The 22,109-nt window shown below is 37.4% G+C and overlaps 1 protein-coding gene across 2 annotated transcripts; it reads right to left on the bottom strand.

The window, feature by feature from the left end:
* Position 1: 1 nt before the first annotated feature.
* LOC127647458 (synaptogyrin-1-like) lies at positions 2-21,891 on the bottom strand. 2 transcript variants are annotated; one of them, XM_052131715.1, is made up of 4 exons: positions 21,539-21,891; positions 11,486-11,723; positions 5,713-5,858; positions 2-3,807 (listed from the first exon to the last, which is right to left on the bottom strand). In XM_052131715.1, exons 1-4 carry the CDS (start codon positions 21,632-21,634, stop codon positions 3,616-3,618), a joined length of 672 nt encoding a protein of 223 aa, XP_051987675.1. In that variant the 5' UTR covers positions 21,635-21,891; the 3' UTR covers positions 2-3,615. The 2 variants fall into 2 exon arrangements, with proteins under 2 accessions (XP_051987675.1, XP_051987676.1); XM_052131716.1 differs by lacking the exon at positions 2-3,807 and adding an exon at positions 3,831-5,210.
* Positions 21,892-22,109: the final 218 nt, after the last annotated feature.

The following is a 22,109-nucleotide window of genomic DNA, read 5'->3' on the forward strand; positions in this document are numbered from 1 at the left end:
AGAATTGAAATAATCAGAGGTCGGATATGTTAACATTAATGCAACAGTTAACATGCACTTACAATCAACAATACTTTAACATTTATTGGACATAATCTTGGAAAGTAACATTTACCAAGATGATTAAATACTGTTAATTTACTTTCTACTTATTAACACATTTGTACTTGAAAATTGCATTAGTCAATGCATTATGAACTAACATATAGGCCTTCTAAAAATGAACATGTTAGTCCACGATGCACAATGTTAACGAAAACTACTATTTTAACTATTGATAAAAGTGTTCCCTCTGATTCAAATGTTCATTTATTTATATATGCACACTGAACAAAAATTGCCTGTTTAAAGATTTATACATTTCAATTTAGTAACAGAACTCCATCAAATTGTGCAATGTTTAAAAAAATAATAAATTACAATTAAACAATAAAACATAAAATATTTATATTTTTATTTTATTCAAGGTAACTTAATTCAATCTGATGGAATTTTTTTTGTGGCATGTATATAAAGAAAAATATCAATGAAAAAGTATTTTGAAACCCCAGTTATAAGCACATAAACAAGAATTTGGCAGATATGTCCACCAGTCAGTTGTCTTTTATTGTAATTTATATCTTACCAGACAAGCAACATACAAGACGGGACACAACACACTGACCCATTTTAACCTAGTGATTAATCAACAGTCACCACATCAAAAGAATATACACTATTTTGTATCCTGCTCCATAACTGCACATATACAGTATATAATAACACATCTGATACACCGAATATAATATGCTGATTGTATTGTAGCTTTCCTTTAAAGGAGTATCAACAGAGATCAAAGAAAATAAAATGTCCAGATTCAGAAATAATGTCACTTCCTAAACAGAGAAAGGGTAAATATTATTCTACCACCTTTAAATGCAAAACACACAATTACTACTATTGTTACTATGTTTAATTTTCAACAATTATTTTGGTAATAAATTTATAAAGATATTTATTGTTTACTTATAATAACATCTTTGTGTAATTATATTACATGTTTGTCATTAAATATAAATATGCTGGTTTTATATATTCATATACACAATATGATGATTTTTCAAACAAAAACACTCAGTGGGTTTATTTGTAACCTATAACACTGCTGCTCTACTAGTGCAAGAGTTATTACAGTAACTGTGATCAAAAGTAACATTTGAATGTTTTTCTCAAAACAATGCTAAAAAAGAAGGCCAGGGAACACTATTTTAAGAGTGTTGCAAAGGACCTTGTTAAACATAATGATGAATAATATTTCCACAAGTAATAGATTATCACGAAATGATCATTCGCCCCAAAGATTTGACATTGTAATTTAGCAATGAAACTAAACGTCTATTACTCTGTTCTTCATAGCAAATATTCCCATCAATTGATGCGTCAGTGTGGGGATATTAGAGCAGTGTTCTGGCTGGATTCCCATGCTGCCATGGTCAATAGCACAAATTTGAAGACTCTTGATTAGAAGGTACTAGACAAGGATGTTCATTAGGGTTCTTAGGCAGTCATGACTATTTTGTAACCCCATACAAACCTTTTTTTAAACATAGGGCAAGTCCTTTAGGTCTGGTTTGGTAAATGTATTTACCTTGATGCTAAGTGCTCATCTCTGTTGGTTAAATAAACTGGCCATATATTCCCTCTCATACTAAGAAAATGGTAACACTTCACATTTAGGTTCCTTTTATAACAGGGTTAAATAATGACTAATAATTAATGTACAAATGCATAGTAAATAATTGATTTGTGGTGATATCAATATGCATAAAAAGTGACTTTTTTCAATACCTATTCTTTGAACCTTAATGTGACAAGGATAGTTACAACACAAGTGAGTCAAGACATTACAGTAATGACTAAAAAACACAAAGCAGACTGTAGAGAAATGACACATTCCCTCCTTCCATTCACAATATAATGGTCTATTGTTGCTACATTGTGATATAAATCATGAATTAGGGCATTTTATGTTTTTGATGGTTTAGTTTGCTCACTATCTGGCAAGAATTGCATGACAGTTTTTATTCACGCTGTTATAGCTGCACATTCATGATTTATAACGCATTTGTAAATGACTTGTGTCATTAATGAACCCCATTATAAACCCTTATCAAAGGGAATGTTAATGTAAAGTGTTACCAAGGAAATGTGTTCAAGGTTTCATACATTTCGGTGGTACACCACACATGCTTACAATCGTGATTCAAAGACGTCAAGGTAATTATATGAAAACATGTATAGTCACGTGTAGCCTCAAAAGTATTTGAACACATAAGCCACACTTAAATGTATTAATTCCATTGCACAGAAAAATAAAAAAATCAAACCATGATGCATCTACAAATGATGCTAGACCTTTTACTACTGGCATGCTCCACCAAATTTGTAAACCTGAAAGTGTTTCAATACACTATATCTACTGTTTTATAATGTAAACGCTAAAAAACAAAGTATTTCTGTGGAATGTTTTACTTAAAGGTTTCTTTAAAATAAATGACATTGTTTTGATATTTTGCAATCTAATGTAATGACATTCATACATGTTAAGTGTGGCTTCAGTGTCCAAATACTTTTTGGGGCCACTGCACATCCTTGTGGACTGTTGCCTTTCTGTAAACAGGGCAATACCATTTAAAGAAACGAGCCTTAAATAATGCTATCACATATTTTCTACTGACTCCAACTGTACATTGTTTTTTAAAACCTTGCAACTCATTCCTCTAGTCACACTTCACTTTCAGTATACTCACTTTTTTCCTTTCACTTTCTGCATTACATGACATTAATTCTAAGTATATTTCAGAATCTTTAGAGAGTGATAAAATGGCAGCAGAGAGCTATTAATAAAGTAGACAGATCTGTTCCAGTCAAAGGGTTAAGGTCATCTTCTTTTGAAGCACGTACACATTACCAACAAGACGACACCATGGTCTTTAGAATAATTTAGTTTGGTCAGGTTTTGTCACATGTATCGCCAGTACTAATCAAGTCAATTTCTTTGACTATGTTAGAGATCCTTTACTATATATTTAGTATATTAATATTTATATATTCATTTAGATATTATATAGTGTACAAAACGGATTCATAAATTAGTGAAACCCTGTATTCTACAACCGATTATTTGTAGAGTTTGGTCAGGGTGAACATAAAACATCTACTGACCAATAATCTAGATTATCCCCCAAGACGATAACCCCAAAACTGAAGGCAAAAATTCTTAGGGCACACGATTTAGATTCTTAAGACCTTGCCCCTAAACTGTAAAATTTCAAATCACTTTAGACCCAATGAAAGAATCATTGATCATGTCTTGTGAACATATTAACAGCAAATTCTTCCTTCAGTCTCACAGCAAATTACACAAGGGGGATTAGCACCAAACAATCCCCTTATTTTCTCAGTCTCTAAACCACAACAAATTTTAATCACTCTGCTTTGGTCGCCCGAATCTTCCCAGAGCCCTCAAAATAAAGTACCAATGTTAAGTTTGTCCTTTTCACCACAAATGTTTCCCCGATTTAACCCCGCCAGCCTAGCTGGTTAAGGCTGTGGCGTGCATCCTTACACCTGACCTTAATAGTCTTGGTTCTGGTATCCACCAGAGCCATCATAATTAGCCTCCATGTCAGTGTTGTATTCAGTGTATTCCATGCCTGCAGGGGGTGCCGCTGCAGGATCCTGGCTGGGATCAGTATAGTCCTGTGAGAAGAGGGAGGAGCTTGCACCTAGCTTGTACCTTTGGAATCCGAAGAAAGCTTGACCAGCCTTTAGGAAAATAAGGATAACAGAGTGGGAGGGATTGTAGTGGGAATTACAGGATTATGAACACAGGAGAAGCATAAAAGGAGGGATTTTCAGAGCAGAGGTGAATTGTAAATGAATGAAAAGGCATCAATAAAGAAAGTCAAATTATGGAATGAGGTGTAATTGAAAGGGGGTGGAGTTAATGAAGATAGCAGGGTGGGACAGACAGGGGAGAAAGATTGAGAGAAAAGAGACATTAGTTTGATTAGGCTGAAAGATTAAGCTGGTTAGTCAACTTTAAGCTCAACACAGTCAAGAGTTATTTAAGTAGTGGCCTTGTGAGTGACTAACGTTTTCACCTACTCATTTACACATGCAGAAAACTAAAATTCAAGACAAAATGTCAAACCGCAACTGAGAGTCAAACTTAAACTTTATAAATCAATAAACAAAAAAAGTTTGTAGAAAAAAAAAAGTCTGTTAGCACATCATAAGATCTGTCATATGCATCAGATTGTAAGCAACTGGTAAGTATGATCGTGAAATGCCATGACAACTGTGGAGGAAAATGAGGGAAAAATAGCAGATTCTGAAAATGTATCAGGCCACAAAATCCTGTAGTCACACTAACAAAGATTCTTAAAGTTATAACACAACGCTAGTAAAAGACAGAGTCTGTCTGCTCCATGTGCAACTGGCGCCCCCTAGATAATTAAAACGGCAACTGCAATAAAAACAACATTGTTGCAATACTTAGAACTGCTAGGCCAGCAGTGATTTTCTTTCTAGTTAAAGTATTGAGGTAATAAATCAGGTACTGAGTTTAAAGTCTGACACTGCTGGTTCACTTGCAAAGTCCACTGTTTAAATTCTCAAATAGGGTCTGAAAACTTTCAAATGTATGAATTATATTGTGCAACTGTAACGCATCAACTCCACCAACTGAAAAAGTAACTAAATTAAACTGCATATCATATACAGTTTGTGAGACAAAGCAGTGCTCTAAGTTCCCTTCAAAGCAAACAAAGGTGAGCAGCTAATGACTTGATAAATGTTGTATGAAAAGTCAAAATTAGATAATCTCACTACCCACCATGCTGTCATAAATGAATTACGGATCACAGGAATTGAAAGGCAGATATTTATGACACAGTTTAAGGTTGTTCAAAGCTGATACTGGATGGTTTAGTGCTTAATTTGGCACAGTGACAACAAACCAAACCAAACATATTGCATCTAAGTTGATATATGTGATTGCAGGGTTTGTGGAATGGATCCTGTAGTTCATGTCTACAGTGCAGTAAATTAAAGTGTATATAAGGCTAAACAAAAGGAGGTGGTGTTTGAGGGGTGAACAGTTTGTTGTATTCCTCTTCAAATGAGACTCTCTTTAACCGCTCCAGTGCCAGCAGCGTAAGAACAGCCTAGAGAAAATAATAGATTGGCCACAGATAGCAATCAACACAATGAACAACAGGCAATGCTGAATAACATTTCAACAATACTGGATTAATCTCCTCGATGGAGCTGGGTGATTTCTGTAAGAGAAGCACTTTCAGGAATTAGTAATCAAACACAGAGGTTAGAAGGAAACCTGCACAAAGAGAAGGATAGACTAATATGGTAACTAAGAAAATACCCTGGTGAGCAGAATACAGAAATGATTAGTGAATGAAGCAGTTAAGTGGATCAGAAGTGGTTAAATTCATGTACAGTGGTTGATCTTCACATCCCATGACATTTATTCAAAAGACATACATGTGATTAGGTCAAGAAAAAAGATGTTACCTACAAAGTCAGAAAAAAATTAGACTTTAAATCTTACAAATCAGATAAAATTGAGATACATGTGATGAGCAGAAAGCATTTGTTTTGAGTGTGATTAGTGAAAAAAATTATCAAAGAGTCAGATAATTTAGTACAAACCCAAGTGAATATGGAGAAGAAGGAGAAGGTGATGGCCGCTCTAGCAGCGTCTCCGCCCTCTTTCAGTGGGTTATCCTCTGGTTTGGCCACCTGCCACTGATTGGCCAGCAAACAGAATCCCACAAACCACATGACAGACCAAAATGCTGCAAGAAACAGAGGAAAGGTGCAGAAATTCAGACCAATAAAGCATGGAACCAACTCACCATCAAATATAAAATGATCTATAAATATAGTATACCTATAATAAAGTGCTATAAGAACAGAAGACACTGAGATATGATCAAAGCAGTCAGCGCTATCTGCAGGCAAAGAGGGAACTATGGCAATACAAACCCAGCTTCATATTGCAGTTACTGTATGTCTAACAGCAGACACTTTCTACCAACAGAGGGCAGTATAGTTCATGTTAATGTTGTGGTAGTGGAAGTATAGCAAAGATTCAGCTATAACTAGAGGGACTTTTGAGTAAAGACCTTAGAAACAACCAGTATGGAGGATGCAATTATTATGTTACTACAATAATATCATTTATATATATTAGGGTTGCAACGGTATGACATTTTTATTGTATGTTAACAGTCTTCCCTCATTACTTGCTTCATCATCTGTATGTTGTCTTCAGCTTGCTCAGCAAAGATTTCACTGCCAATACGCTCCAGTACTGGGGTAAGTGAAGACAGTGTGACCTGTTTATCTGAGACCAGGGAATCAGTGAGGTCACAGAGTGATTGCAAGAGCTGGCTGACATTCTCAAGAGTGGCAATGCCACTGTCTTTTGGGATGAAATGCCATGTACTCCTGTCATTAGCCAGTACTGCACAGACGGCCTGTTGCTGCTCTAGGAACCTGGAGATCATCTCAAAAGTTGATCCCCACCTCATCACATAATGGATTAGGGCACGCTCAGGGATTTCCAGGATTTTTTTTTCTTTTTTCGATGGGTGATGGAGATCAGTGATATTAGCCTTGCGCTTGTTATTTTCTCTGCTCACAGTGTGGGTGTGTGCAAGTTGACGAGTCTCTGACAGGCAGCCGAGGAGGAAAGGAGATGCGCATGTGCATTTTTTTTTAAATACCATAGATAAGCAAATGCACATGGTATGATAACCGCCAATGATAGAGGGGCAGTGGTGGCTCAGTGGTTGAGGCTCAGGGTTACAGACCAGAAGGTCAGGGGTTCAAGCCCCAGCACCACCAAGATGCCACTGTAGGGCCCTTGAGCAAGGCACTTATGCTCTGGGGGGATTGTCCCTGTAATAAGTGCACTGTAAGTCGCTTTGGATAAAAGCATCTGATAAATGTAAATTAGAGGATACAAAAAGTGGCTTAAGAACTCAATATATTGTTTGTTTTATTCTCATATCAATGAACAAGTCTACAGTTGACAGCAATCTGTTTTGCATTTGAGTGTCAATATGTCCAGTTCTCACACGCGATCTTGCGTTCCATCTGCGCTATTTTTAATTGTTGCTCTATGTACATGTGCGTGCCACAGACGGATGCGTTTGGAGTTATACTTGGGGGACACCCCAGCCACTTTATTTTTCCCATCCAACTGAATACAATTATTTTGTTTACAAACATTTTATGTGTGCAATTAATGTTATTTAAGAATACTTATAACTCAGCAAAAAAAGAAATGTCCTCTCACGTTCAACTGCTTTTATTGTCAGCAAATTTAACATGTGTAAATATTTGTTTGAACATAATAAAAAGATTCAACAACTACGACACAAACTGAACAACTTTCACAGACATATGACTAACAGAAATGGAATAATGTGTCCCTGAACAAAATGGGGGGAGGGGGTCAAATGAAGAGTAATGGTCAGAATCTGGTGGGGCCACCAGCTGCATTAAGTACTTCAGAGCATCTCCTCCTCATGGACTGCACCAGATTTGCCAGTTCTTGCTGTGTGATGTTACTCCACTCTTCCACCAAGGCACTTGCAAGTGGCAGGGCATTTCTGGGGGATTGGCCCTAGCCCTCACCCTCCGATCCAACAGGTCCCAGACGTGCTCAATGGGATTGAGATACGGGCTCTTCGCTGGCAATGGCAGAACACTGACATTCCTGTCTTGCAGGAAATCATGCATAGAACGAGCAGTATGGCTGGTGGCATTGTCGTGCTGGAGGGTCATGTCAGGATGAGCCTGCAGGAAGGGTACCACATGAGGGAGGAGGATGTCTTCCCTGTAAAGCACAGCACTGAGATTGCCTGCAATAACAACAAGCTCATCTGAAGATGCTGTGACACACCGCCCGATACCATGACGGACCCTCCACCTCCAAATTGATTCTGTTCCAGAGTACAGGTCTCGGGGTAACGCTCATTCCTTCGATGATAAATGCGAGTCTGACCATCACCCCTGGTGAGACAAAACCGCGACTCGTCAGTCGTAATTGTAAAAGTAAATAATACACTCTCTGATCCAATACCTATTAGTATTGGTGCGCCTCAAGGTTGCGTATGCTCTCCTTTTTTGTTTACTTTATATACAAATGACTGTTTTAGTACAAATAAGAATAATTATATAATCAAATATTCTGACGACACAGTAATATTGAGTCTTTTGGCGAAAGATCATGATATATCAGTGTATCATTCTGAAATCGTCGTCAAAAAAATATATATGAGCGATATTCGCCGTGTTACTCTGTCCTGTTTTCTCCCTTTCCATCTTTAAATATGTGATAAGCCTTCGTGTTCGCTTCAGTCTTGTTATCAGCGCGTTCTTGAGCAGCGGCGCCGAGCGTGTGCGTTCATCTGAGCCTCATTGGTCTGTCACTGCTTGTCAATGTCAGAATATTTGAGATGACCAATCAAATCAAAGTAGGCGGGCTTTATGTTCAATTTTAGCAGAGCGACTCGACAGTAAAGGAGCGACTCGACGCGCTTCAGTTTACTGTCGGTCAAGTGCGAGATAAGATGTAAGTTGCTAAACTAAACATTTGCTATTTGACAGTTTTTTTAGGTCATAAATGTTAAACGAATCACAAAAATAATCAGGCAAATTAATAAACTTTTGTCTATTTTCGCCATTTTGAACTGAAAATAGACCACTATGTGACATGACTGATGTAATGTAGCCTAATAATTAATTTACTGTCATTGTGAGGGGACAAGACACATTAACCAGGGTACCCGCAGGATCTTAAAAGCATTGAAAAATAATCTCAAATTAAGGCCTTAAAAGCCTTGGATTTGGTATACAAAGTCTTGGATTTCGTTACAAAGGTATTATATATTTTTTGCCTTTACTAGGATTAAGTTCATACCATAACAAAATTAACTGTTACTAATGCAGGCTAATTAAAAAATCATGCAATGTTGAGTGCATCCCGCACTCCACGTCATAGCAGAAAGCGCGAAAGCGTGCGTACCGTTACTATGGTTACTAGGCAAGCGAATTGCAGAACAAGATAGTAGCCAAGCGTAGTTTGTCGTCTGAAGTGGGAACGTTTCAGTTTAATGCCAGAATTCAATCATTTAAACCCCAAATCAGAGCTTTTCTGTTAAAAGAATATCTGTAGTATCTGGCAATCATGCGCGCGCGCTCTCTAACGCAAGAAGCGCAGATGATCTGAAAACACAGACGAGCTGGAGTTCAGCAATCTTCATTTGAGATTGTCAACTTAAATTGAAGTGTCATTCAGTCGGCCTGTGTTCTGTCACGAGCCGCTTGCGCTGTTTGTGCGAACAAAATGCAGCCTGATAACCCAGCAGTGTTTTTAATGTTGATGCAATGTTTCCCGAATATCCACACGATTTCAAATGTGACATTGATTTTATACAACAGTTAAAAAACAAAACAAAAGGGTAACATTAAGTGATTTACTATATTTAAAACAGTATAGTCAGGCTTATTGCTCTATTTTGCAATGAAATCTGTGGCTCTGCCATAAGCAGTGATTGTAATAAGCTTTGCACATTTTGACGGACTATTAGATGTAATGTTATTACCTTGACAAACTAATACATCATTAAAAAGATATGACTCAAGTTTCAGTATTTGTCTTAATTTGTGTCAGGAGTTATGCAATTCCAAATACACGCCCCCCCCCCCCCCACCACCACCACCACCACCTTAACTAACACATTTTCTGCGGGAAACCCTGGTGTGGTTATTGATTGTTCATTTACTTGGAAAGCCCACATTGATTACGTTGCCTCCAAATTCCAACAACGCTTGTATTTTTTAAGAAAACTTCGCCTGTTTGGTGTAAATCAGAGAATTATGCAATTATTTTATTATGCAGTTTTAGGTAGCCTTTTAAATTATGGCATGCAAACTTGGTATGGCAATCTTTCGGTTCAATTAAAATCACAGCTTGCACGTCTTGTGAGAACTGCAATGAAGGTTATGGGTATAAGGGAATACTCATCACTTCAATCGATTTATGAATCGTTGGTTTTAAAAAATGCACAGTAGGTGATACCAGCCATGTTTTATTTCCAATGTATGAGTTGCTGCCATCAGGGAGACGGTATAGAGTCCCACTGTGTAAGAGTAACCATTATAAAAAATCCTTTATTCCTCTATCAATTTATATTGCTATATGTTAAATAGCAAGATGCAGTAATATAGGTCTATAGTTGTGTGTGCATTTTGTTATATGTATATATTATGCAGCCTTGAGTCCATTTGTTGTATGTATGTTGTGTATTAATGCAGCTTTGAGTCCAAGACAAATTTCCTGAAAAAGGACAATAAAGTATACAAACAAACAAACAAACAACAAACAGTGAAGAGCACGTTTTGCCAGTCCTGTCTAGTCCAGCTAAGGTGGGTTTGTGCCCATAGGTGATGTTGTTGACGATGATGTCTGGTAAGGACCTGCTTTACAACACCCCTCATTCCAACCTCTCTCAGCCTATTGCGGACAGTCTGAGCACTGATGGAGGGATTGTGTGTTCCTGCTGTAACACGGGCAGTTGTTGTTGCCATCCTGTACCTGTCCTGCAGGTGTGATATTCGGGTGTACCTATCCTGTGCACGTGGTCTGCCAGTGCGAGGATGATCAGCTGTCTTTCTGTCTCCCTGTAAGCGTTGTAATAGCCGTCCTAACACTACGGACATTGCATTTTATTGCCCTGGCCACATCTGCAGTCCTCATGCATCCATGCAGCATGACTAAGGCACGTTCACGCAGATGAGCAGGGACCCGTGGCATCTTTTGGTGTTTTTCAGTAGAAAGGTCTCTTTAGTGTCCTAAGTTTTTATAACTGTGACCTTAATTGACCTTAAGCTGTTAGTGTCTTAACGACCGTTCCATGGGTGCATGTTCATTAATTGTTTATGATTCATTGAACAAGCATGGAAAACATTGTTTAAACCTTTACAATAAAGATCTGTAAAGTTATTTGGATTTTTACAAAATTATCTTTAAAATACAGTGTCCTGAAAAAGGGATGCTTATATTTTTGCTGAGTTTATAATATATTTAAATAACTTCGGACCATTTCATCAAACCTAGACATGTTTCTACCTTCTAATTAAACAAAACAATATTACTATTTTATATTTAAATATTTTATTATTATAAATATTAGACATCTTTCATGGCATAAGCTATTTTAGAATTATATTGGTAGCAATATTATATAAAATGAATTTCTACAATTCTAAAACAGTGTATGCCATGAAAAATTAAATGTACTTACCTACCTATACCAATGAATTTTATAAAATAAATTCTGTGGCTGACATTTGGACATTTTAAATGAATATACTATAACCTACTATACACAGTGAAAGTGCTGCTTACCTGAAACGCCAATATCAGCCAACACAGCCTTCTTGCGATCTTTGACGCTGGTTATTTGAGGAAAGTAGACATCCAGTGCCATAAATGCGGCACAACAGAGGAAGGCCAGTGCCCCCATCCCCACACCATAGTTACAGGCATTCTGGTTCCTGTTAAAGATGCAGAATTCCTTCACCTCGTCTGGACGATTCACGTAACCCTCGTTAGCAATGCATCCAAAGATCACAATGGAGAAGATCTGAGGATCAATAAACATACAAATAAATGAGTAGGCCTACATGAAGGGAAACAGAGAGATAAAGTGATATATGTGAAGATTTAAGGAAGATAAGGGTTTTTCAGTTCAGAATAGTTAGTCAAATTGTGAACACTGGGTTCGACATTCATACACTGTTGACATTCTAATTAGCATATTTACAAGATTAATGACATTGATTGGACAAGCATACCAGTCCATTTAACGAAAATGTTAGACCATTTAAAATGTTTTTCTTTGATGCTGAAACTAAACAAGGGCTTCAATATTCCTGCAACTGTAAAAAGCTCTACAATATTTAACAAAGTAAGCATTGTTTAGTTTATGAACAGTTGGCTGATGCTAAACAACTCTCTGTAAAAATTCGAACACCACGTTGTTTTATCCTTTGAAAGAACTATTTGTTTTTTTTGTTTTTTGCAGAGCTTCATAACCCAGTGTTAAAAGTGGCCTTAATCAAGGGTTTTAGAAACAGTGTGAAAACTCCCTTTGAGCCAATTAAACTAACTCTGAAAAGGTTGTAAACTAGAGAAGCTGAAATCAGCACAACAGTATGCATAATCAATTTGCAACAACAATACCTGTACATTTTTTCTTGCAGCCAACCACAATCTGGGGTTGAAAATATTTGCAATGTTTTGTCTATTTAGGTTGTGTAGGTCTGTTTTTAATCTCAAAGAACTGCTTTCTAACTGGGTTTGTTTTCTGATGGGAGACAAGATTAGACTGCTGTAGCACTTCTATAATATGTGCCTGTTTGTGCATGCTAATGAGCCCATGTTCTCTTATTGGCTCCAGACAAATTACCATCTTGCAGTCATTCTAAGAGAGGATGGAGGCAAGTCTTGTCCAAGGCCAGGGTTTTAACAACTGGCCTCTGCATCTGCACAATGTGTCCGAATATCTGTGTGTGTGTGAGATGGAGAGAGCACAGTTTTTTTTTGTTTTTAAAGCAAATTCTTCATTACTCCACTAATGCAATTTAGTTCTCAAGTGGTTTTGGCTATCAGTACCAGACTGTTCCATGTGCTCTCAAATTGTCAGTTGCAATCCCATAATTTACCCTAAGATTCAACTTTAACCTTTAACTAATGCTTATCACACAGGGGTGGTCATCATCAAATCAAAACACATACATTTATCTTTGAGTAGATTTCATGTAGCTACTAAACATAGGCGTAGATTTAGATAGGGATATATCCCTTGACTTTCAGAAAATCAGAAATGTCCCGAACAAGAATTATCCTACCTATTACCTCTTCTGAAGCAGCGCATTAACGGTGTTGTCACGTGCCACCTGTTACTTTTCTCAACACTGTTCAGGATGCACCAATTTTAGTAATTTGAAATATATATTTAAAATAATTTCCTGGACAGATTACCATTGGTATCTTACATCCAATCATTGAAATTAATAGATTTAAACAAGCATACATTTAGTGTACAAATGTTTCCTGTTTAAGTAAAAAATTTCCTATTTTGAATGCAGCCCAATGGAGGATTCTGCATTTTGACCAGTAAGCACCCTCTTGAGAATACACCATCAAATCTGAATGATTGTGTCAGAGGTGCAGGATTTTAAGATGCTCTTATAACTCCTAATAAAGGTTTTATTTTGCACACTGGAGAAGAGCATCAGGATAGATTGAAAAATACTAATTTTGTCAAAAGAATAAAGCATTTGTGGTTAAAAAAGAAGAAATAAAAGGAATCATAAGTGGTATGCTAAGCCTATATTCCTACTTTCTTGTGATATCATTTTGCACATGTACATTTTTAATTTATTCTACCCTTTATTTAGATTTCCATTCGTTTATTGCTGGATAATACATTTTTACATAATGTCACTTCTTGTCCCTTGGATATAATTTTCTCTTCTTGCAAAAGATAACATTTGATTTTGACCCACCAATCTTAGGTTTAATCACATATCGCTGTCACATTATCCAAGTTTACCGCATATCACATTTTCCATCCTAACCATGAAGCCCTAGTGGTCAGTTCTTAATTTGTTTGTTCTTTAGAAATGTACATTTGTTTTACTGTAGACTTTGTCAGTTTGAACCAGTCTGGCCATTCTCTGTTGACCTCTCTCATCAACAAGGCATTTCATTCCACAGAACTGCCCCTCACTGGATGTTTGTTGGCACTATTCGGAGTAAATTCTAGAGACTGTTGTGTGTGAAAATCCCATGAGATCAGCAGGTACAGAAATACTCAAACCAGCCCATCTGGCATCAACATACATGCCACGGTCTAAATCACTAAGATCACATTTTCCCCATTCTGATAGTTGATATGAACATTAACTGAAGCTCCTGTCCCATATCTGCATTATTGTATGCGCTGCACTGCTGTCACATGATATACTAATTAGATAATCGCATAGATGATTGTTGGTGCCAGATGGGCTGGTTTGAGTATTCAGCACACAGAATCCTGATCTTGTGATCATCAGGAGCTCAGCTTAATATACTCCATGTTTCAACCTTCCTGGATTTTTTTTTATAGGTATATATGTGAGTGAGAACATAAGCATTTCTCTTTGTTTGTGAAAATGTACAAAACCTTTATTTTTTGGGCAACAACTATGTAAAAAGCTCTTTTGTTCCTTGTTTTTATAGGTTTTATTTTGACGTTCAAGTTTAAGAGCTTTCTAGGCTCTATAAATTAAGAAATAAACTGACAAATTTTACATGTACATCACATTTTGCAGTTCAGCACATCCCTCAAGGTCAATGTGTCAAATTTGATCGCCTTTCATTGGTTCTCATTGTAATTTACGGTTCTTCAGTCAGCAAGACATATCAGCTGGGGCTATTTTTTGTGTACCATTTCAGAGCAGGCAACAATGACTCGCCCACCAATAAATCAATCAACACCTTGAAAGGAAGAGGAATACAGTGGAATAGAGCTGTCATGCTGCTATTCAATAGAACTCTTTATACAACACACAGTGGTGTTGCTGTAGCTGGTTGTGTAATGTAAAATAGTGGGCGAGACAATGAAAGGCTATTCAATCAAGTGTATACTTAAATGTTAACCTAAGCTTTACCTTATCTCCAGTAGTGCTCTAATTCAATAAAATTCAGTTGCAGACATTAAAATTATTATTTTTTTAATTCTGACATTACTCGCCCTTGTATCATTTCAAATCCTTGTTCTTCAGCCGAACACACCATTCACTTCTATTGTCTGGCAAAAAGATCTCCTTTTGTGTTTAGCGGAAGAAAGACATACGATATACGGGTTTAGAACTGCTAGAATTTTATTTTCATTTCTATCCCTTTAAGCATATCAAGCTTTTATGGGCTACACATTGTATATGTGGATAACTTAGTGACTTTGACCATGAGTCAGACAATCCGCATAGAGTGAGATTTTTTTTTCTTCAATGAAAAACTCTTCTTCTTGACCCATCATTTCAACCTCCCTTTCTTCACGGTCTTTTACATGCCCGTCAAGCTTTCCATCTCCCCTCCCCCTCCAATCCCTCACTTTTAATCTCCCTGACCCTTGTGTTCACTGTTTGAGGAAAGAGAGATTACGAGAGAGAGAGAGAGAGAGAGAGAGAGAGAGAGAGAGGAGTCAGTCATAAGACTAAAAAATTAAGACAACCTCTATTGTATGGAAAAAAGTAATGCTATCCCAGACAGTCAACCCGATTTGACCATTGATAAATAACATTCAGAAATTCTGCATCCAGCATCGCTGGAGTTCTAAACATCAATAATATGTAGTGAATTAGTTCTGCTTTGGTATAAACAGGAGAGGAGAATTCAATTAAACCGCACTGGTTGCTATTCTGGTACACTTGTTAAATACCATTTGCGCTTGCTATACGAGAAAGCAACAAAGAGTCTCAGCCACAAAGTTTGGAGGATTGCAGCAAACTATTCCATTCTGGCAAAAATAACTGCATAGCCCTTTGAGGGAGGCTTTTTTTTTTCACAAGATAAGCTACTTTGCCACCTGCTAAGCACTTAAATAGCCCTATTTTTCACAGATCACAGACTAAATGTGCATGTGATGCTCTAATACACTGAATATTCAGAACATATTTGTGATGATTTTGCTGATGTATGAAAAGATGTTTTGAGATCCCTCCTTGTCTTGTGAGTATTATGAAAAGCTCTAAGACGTTGAAAATGCTTCTGACTCAAATTTTGTGGCAAAACGTGGAGAACCGCCATTTGTTTTGTTTCCATGAATCAGTACAAACCGTCCTTTCAATGAATCAATTCAATGATCAAATTCAATGACTTGCGTCATCACTCAAAAATGTTATACAACGGCGGCCAAATATTTGGAATAATGTACAGATTTTGCTCTAATGGAAAGAAATTGGTACTTTTAATCACCAAAGTGGCATTCAACTGATCACAATGTGTCAGTCATATACCATTGTAACGAATGAGGTCGGAGTCAGACAAGGGATGAGGATCCAAATGCGGGTTTATTGATTAAAGGAAACAAACAGGCATGAATAAACAAAACTACCACGATGGGCAAATGAAAACAAAACACGAAAACACAGGAACTGGAACACGGGAACACAGGCATGGGAGCGAGCACAAACTACATACAACAGCATTCAACGACAGACAAGGACTAAACCAAAAACCAGGATATAAATACAAAAACATGGGAAAAAGGGGCCAATGAACAAACAGAACACAAACTAGGTGACAAGGTGATTAACAGAAACCAAAGGCAAATTAACAAGGGCAGGTGAAAACAATGAACAATGAACATGAGGGAAAACAAGACTATGGAGGTACAAGGGTGACAAAAGTGAAAACTAAGGAATAACAAGTGACAAAATTACAAACAAAGGGCAACAGTGAGACAAGACAGGGTAACCGTTACAACCATATAGTCAAGACATTAATAACGTGAAAAATTCCTCCATGTGCAGCAATGACAGCTTTGCAGATCCTTGGCACTCTGGCCAGTTTGTCCAGATACTCACACCCCACACTTCCTGTAGCACTTGCCATAGTTGTGGCTGTGTTGTTGGGCACTTCTCACGCACCTTATAGTCTAACAGATCCCAAAAACTCAATGGGGTTAAGATCCATAACACTCTTTTCCAATTATCTGCTGTCTGTTCCAAAAGTGGCTTTTTCTTTGGAGTTCTGCCCATAAGGCCTGCACCCCTGTGTCTTCTCTTTACTGTTGTACATGAAACTGGTGTTGAGCGGGTAGAATTCAATGATGCTGTCAGCTGAGGACATGTGAGGTGTCTATTTCTCTAGAGACTCAGATGTACTTATCCTCTTGTTTAGTTGTACATCTGGACTTCCACATCTCTTTAATTCTTGTTAGAACCAGTTGTCCTTTGTCTTTGAAGACTGTATTGTACATCTTTGAATGAAATCTTCAGTTTCTTTTGGCAATTTCAAGCATTGTTTAGCCGTTATTCCTCAAAATAATGATTGACTGACAAGTTTCTAGAGAAAGAGTCTGAAACCAGACTAGCGCTGTGGGGGCACCGGGAACAATCACACTCAGATTTGGACCGCAGCAAACGTGCTCAGTGTGAAAACCACCAATAACGCCAGAGCAAAAGTGCCATTTGATTCGTTTCGGTGAATCAGTTCAAACTGTCCTTTCAATTAATCAATTCCAAAATCTGATTCAACAATTCACTTGCATCATCTCTAAAAAATGTTCACTGTTGTCTCAGTGTGGCATTTTCATATATTAAAATGTTTCAGAATATTTACGATAATTTTGCTGACGTATAAAATATATGGGACGTATAAACGTCCCTGTCTTGAGAGTCGAGACTAAAGCTCTAATGCGTTGCAAAAGCATCCAATTTAAACATCAGTAGCAAAAACTGCACTCAATTCATGCTGACACGAGAGCACATTTAGAATACAGGATCGAATGTGAGCAGTAGAAATGAGACTTAATGGAAGTGTACACAGAGATCCATTGCCAGAATATTACAACCAGACAAGGAAAATCCTGCAAGGAAACAGATGAATCACAAACTGTAGTTTCTATTCGTATTAAATATTGTTAAAGGGATAAAGATGCTCTGCAAACTCCATTTTCTCCTTGACGTAATGACTGGAAAAAAAGGTGAACATATGGAGAGAGATGGAGAGTATGTCACCCTGCAGCAGTATTCCGCTGTGCCATTATTCCCATAACAGACTACAGGAAAATGATTGTGCTATTTTTAAAGCATCATATGCACATCGTGAGGGATATGGCAGGCAGAGAGTTGGCAGTACATCTCTTTCTGAAAGTAGCTATTGCAACAGACAAGCAGCAAAATAATGTGGTTGATGTAATTTTGAGCTTCACAGAAACAGACTGCATTTAGGTGCTGGTTGAATACAGTCCAAAAGCTTGGGGAAATACATGAATGATTTCATGCCTATGATTTGAACTCTGCTTAGGAAATATTTGTGAATGGTGGGTCTTAAGGGAAAATCTGCTAATATCAGTCTCAGTCCATCTAAGACATCAAAGAAGCTGAAGTGCGCAATTTTTTTAAGTTAAAATAATTTCTCCCATCCCAGCTTAAAGGGTTACTTCACCCAAAAGTTAAAAAGTCTCTCATCATTTACTCATCCCCATGCCATCCCTAGATGTTTATGACTTTCTTCTGCTGAACATAAAGATTTTTAGAAGAATATCTCAGCTCTGTTGGTCCTCACAATGCAAGTGAATAGTGGCCAGAACCTTGAAGCTCTAAAAAGCACATAAAGGCAGCATAAAAGTAATCCATAAGACTCCTGTGGTTAAATCAATGTCTTCAGAAGTAATATGATGGGTGTGGGTGAGAAACAGATCAATATTTAAGTCCTTTTTTACTTTAACTTGCATTGTAAGGACCTTCAGAACTGAGATATTCTTCTAAATATCTTTGTTTGTATTCAGCAGAAGAAAGTCAAACACATCTGGGATGGAATATTGGTGAGTAAATGATAAGAGAATTTGTATTTTTGGGTGAACTATTCCTTTAAAATGCAGAGACAACAAGAAGAACGCCATTTGTAAGTTGCTTTTCCCGAAAGGTATTAACACTGTGGCTCTGTGCCGCTATCAAAACATTGTTCTTTATATAAGCATTCACCAGGCTGACACTGCAACAATGGCGTTAAACAAAGAGACACCCTTTTACAAACGAGCAATATGGAGTCCAAGCCTGAATCAAACTATGGTAGTCTTCATGGTAGTCCCAAGATGCTTTTCTCTGAATCATGACAAAGGAGTTCACTACATGCAAATGTTGCAGTTCAGGTAGAAATGGAGGCATCAAATAGGAAAGAGATACTGTCATATATAACGAGAAGCAAAAAAGGTTGAAATGCTATCTGGAATATTAAAGAGACAGCTCTACAATAGATGGTCTTATAAACACCTTTACCGTTTAGCCATATTATTTTTCCTCATAGTGAACTTAATACTGTACAATCCAGCCTACGGTCTTAGATAGTTGTCATGCCAACGCAGTAGCTCTCATTGAGCCAATAAGAGCATAAATCAGACGAAAATGCCTCAAATTTTCCCTGAAGACTCAGTACAGCAGATTGCATATACACGTTCAATAACATGATGACAAATCAACTATTGGCTGCCTCTTAACAAAATAACACACCATTTCTTATTTAATTTACAGTAGGAATGCACCAGTAATGCTATACTACAGTACTTACAGCCATGATTTATTTTAAAACATAAAAAAATAAAAAATAACCAGAAGAAATATATGCAACTGTAGTAACTCAGCATCCAACTACCATCATCCATGATCCATAAACTAATCTAAAACAGTCACACCAAGCAGTAATATATGACCTAAGTAGCACAGCCAGAATGGTTTCATCAAGGTACACAGTATCATTATGAGAATGCATCTTTTACACTATGTTGTCTATTGAACAATTTTAAAGATAAATGTGATGGCTTCCAGTGTAGAACATAACCGTGACTTGGTTAACTGTGAAAAAGTTCAACTAAAAATTTAAATTGTCTCATCATTTACTCACCCTCATGCCATCCCAGACGTGTATGACTTTCTTTCTTCTGCAGAACACAAATTAAGATTTTTACAAGAATTTCACAGCTCTGTAGGACAAGTGAAAGGTTACCAGAACTCAGAAAGTCCAAAAACTACAAAGGCAGCATAAAAGTAATCCACAAAATTCCAGTGGTTAAATCCAAGTCTTCAGAAGTGATCTGATAGGTGTGGGGTAGAAACAGATCAATATTTATCAAAAGTCCTATTTTATTACAAATCTCCACCTTTAACCAGCCCCAACCAGTAGGTGGCGATATCGAATCAACACACACACAAAATAATGTGAAAGGTGAGATTTGTAGTAAAATAGGACTTCAATATTGATTTTTCTCCCACACCTATCGTATCACTTCTGTAAAACATAGATTTAACCACTGGAGTATAATGGTTACTTTTATGCTGCCTTTGTGTGCTTTTTGGAGCTTCAGAGCTCTGGCCACCATTCACATGCATTGCACAGTCATTCGGATCTGGTATGGCATGAGGGTGAGTAATGAGAGAATTTTTATTTTTGGGTGAACCATCCCTTTAATTGTGACTTGGAGGACAAACAATTTACCATGCGGGATGCCGAGTTGGCATTAATGCAAACTTAACCAGCAAATAAAATGGATTCTGTAAATCATGTAGGCCTACATGTAAATAATTGCAATTATTTAAAAAGGAAATAAACCAAATCATGCATTACTTGATGCTACCTACTTTACAGTTATTATGGTTTAATCTGGCAACAGACACCTGCCCAACCCCTCCCCCACGTCAGCCACCGGCCGGTCACCCACCTATAATCTCTCCCCCACCATGATGTGTCCCTCCATAAAATGTTACTATCAGCAAATAATGCACATACTGTACACTCACTCTTGCATAAGCCAAATTATAAATAAAGCATGAGCAACCTAAACAAGTCCCTAAATGCTTTAGAAAAAATTATAAAACATGCAAAAAAAAATTTTTTAAATATTGCTTAGTTTCATAGATATAATTGTAAAAGTAGATAGAAGAAGAAGGTAGTGACCGTTGCAGGAAGAGCAAACTGCTTTGCCTTTATCAATATAAGGCTTGTTGAAGCTTTTTATCACGTGAAACCACAGCCTTTTTCAGTTGCTATCCAAACCTCTACTCTGCGTTATTTTCTACGATCAATGGCCTGTTGACAGCCGCAGCGGATCAATTGCAAACGATGGCGTTTGATGCGGGATATTCATCCTAAACACGGACTTCAAGTCACTGTACAAATGTTGAAAAATTAAGCAGGTGAGGTGGCATATCACAAATTAATTTTATGTAAAGCTAGAGCCATGAACACGGGTCAGAGTGGCAAATATACGGCATGCAACTACTCTATAGGCATTTTTATTTATTTTAATTTTTTTATAAAAAATAAAACCAAGAAACTAGCATACATTTTAGAAGGGTGACCAAAGAGTACATAGTAATTAAAGCAATTCGACAAGACATTGTTCCGAATCAAGGGTGTCCTGTGGGTTATAACTTCATAATAAATCCATATTGGCTATAGTTTCATATTTGTAAGACAAGGACGCTGCGTTACATTAAGACTGGCTTTTTAAAATTACTGCGTAATCACATAGATATCTATTTAACTAAAAAAATAAAAACAAACAAATACACAGCACAGAGATTAGCACGAGAGATTTTGTGCATTTAGGCGGCAAAGACTTACGAGCCTTTCACGCGTCATCACATGACGCTCGCACTTAAATGATGCAATTAGTAGAATCACTCTCACCCATGACACTATTCGAAGAATAGTCTGCGGTTGCTGAAAGAACGTGATTGGATCGAAGGTGCCGCCAGCCTTGCCAGCCCCGTATGCCTGCTCCATCCTCAGAGTTTATTTATTTATTTTTTATTGTGCAGAGATAATTGACCTTGATGTCGAATCAATTTATCCTCGCGCCGCTGGACCTACACCTTAAATCTTCGCGCGCTCCCCTCGCCTGACTAGATCTTTTTGGCTGTCTGTTCTTGCAGGGTTTCTTCTAAAACGATGTCCCTTCCACTCCGTACCTCTCTCATTTCAGGGGTGGAGAGAGGAGACCGAGTAAACACGCATCCGGGGGAACACGAGAGCGCGCATTATGCTTTCAAGCTTGATGCGCAGTCTCGAGGATACTGAGGCGCGCGGTCGACCACGTGCCCGTAAAGCACTCAGTAGTTACTCAGTGTTTATGAAGCGGTAGTACAATATAATAATACGTAGATTACTCTGGTGAATGTCAGTTAAATGACAATAAATATCAATATCCCCCTAACAATATATTCTACTCACGGTAAGCAGTTCAAGGGAATTTTCAAAA

This window comes from Xyrauchen texanus, chromosome 8, assembly GCF_025860055.1.
Source record: "Xyrauchen texanus isolate HMW12.3.18 chromosome 8, RBS_HiC_50CHRs, whole genome shotgun sequence".
Classification (NCBI taxonomy): Eukaryota; Metazoa; Chordata; class Actinopteri; order Cypriniformes; family Catostomidae; genus Xyrauchen; species Xyrauchen texanus.

What these genes read in the sequence shown, in the direction of transcription:
- LOC127647458 (XM_052131715.1), bottom strand. Translation starts at nt 21,634, where the DNA reads ATGGAGCAGGCATACGGGGCTGGCAAGGCTGGCGGCACCTTCGATCCA. An exon ending in TTCTTCGAATAGTGTCATGG is followed by an intron (nt 11,724 to 21,538) that starts GTGAGAGTGATT and finishes ATTGATCCTCAG; the next exon opens with ATCTTCTCCATTGTGATCTT. An exon ending in TCTTCTCCATATTCACTTGG is followed by an intron (nt 3,808 to 5,712) that starts GTTTGTACTAAA and finishes ATTTTCCTAAAG; the next exon opens with GCTGGTCAAGCTTTCTTCGG.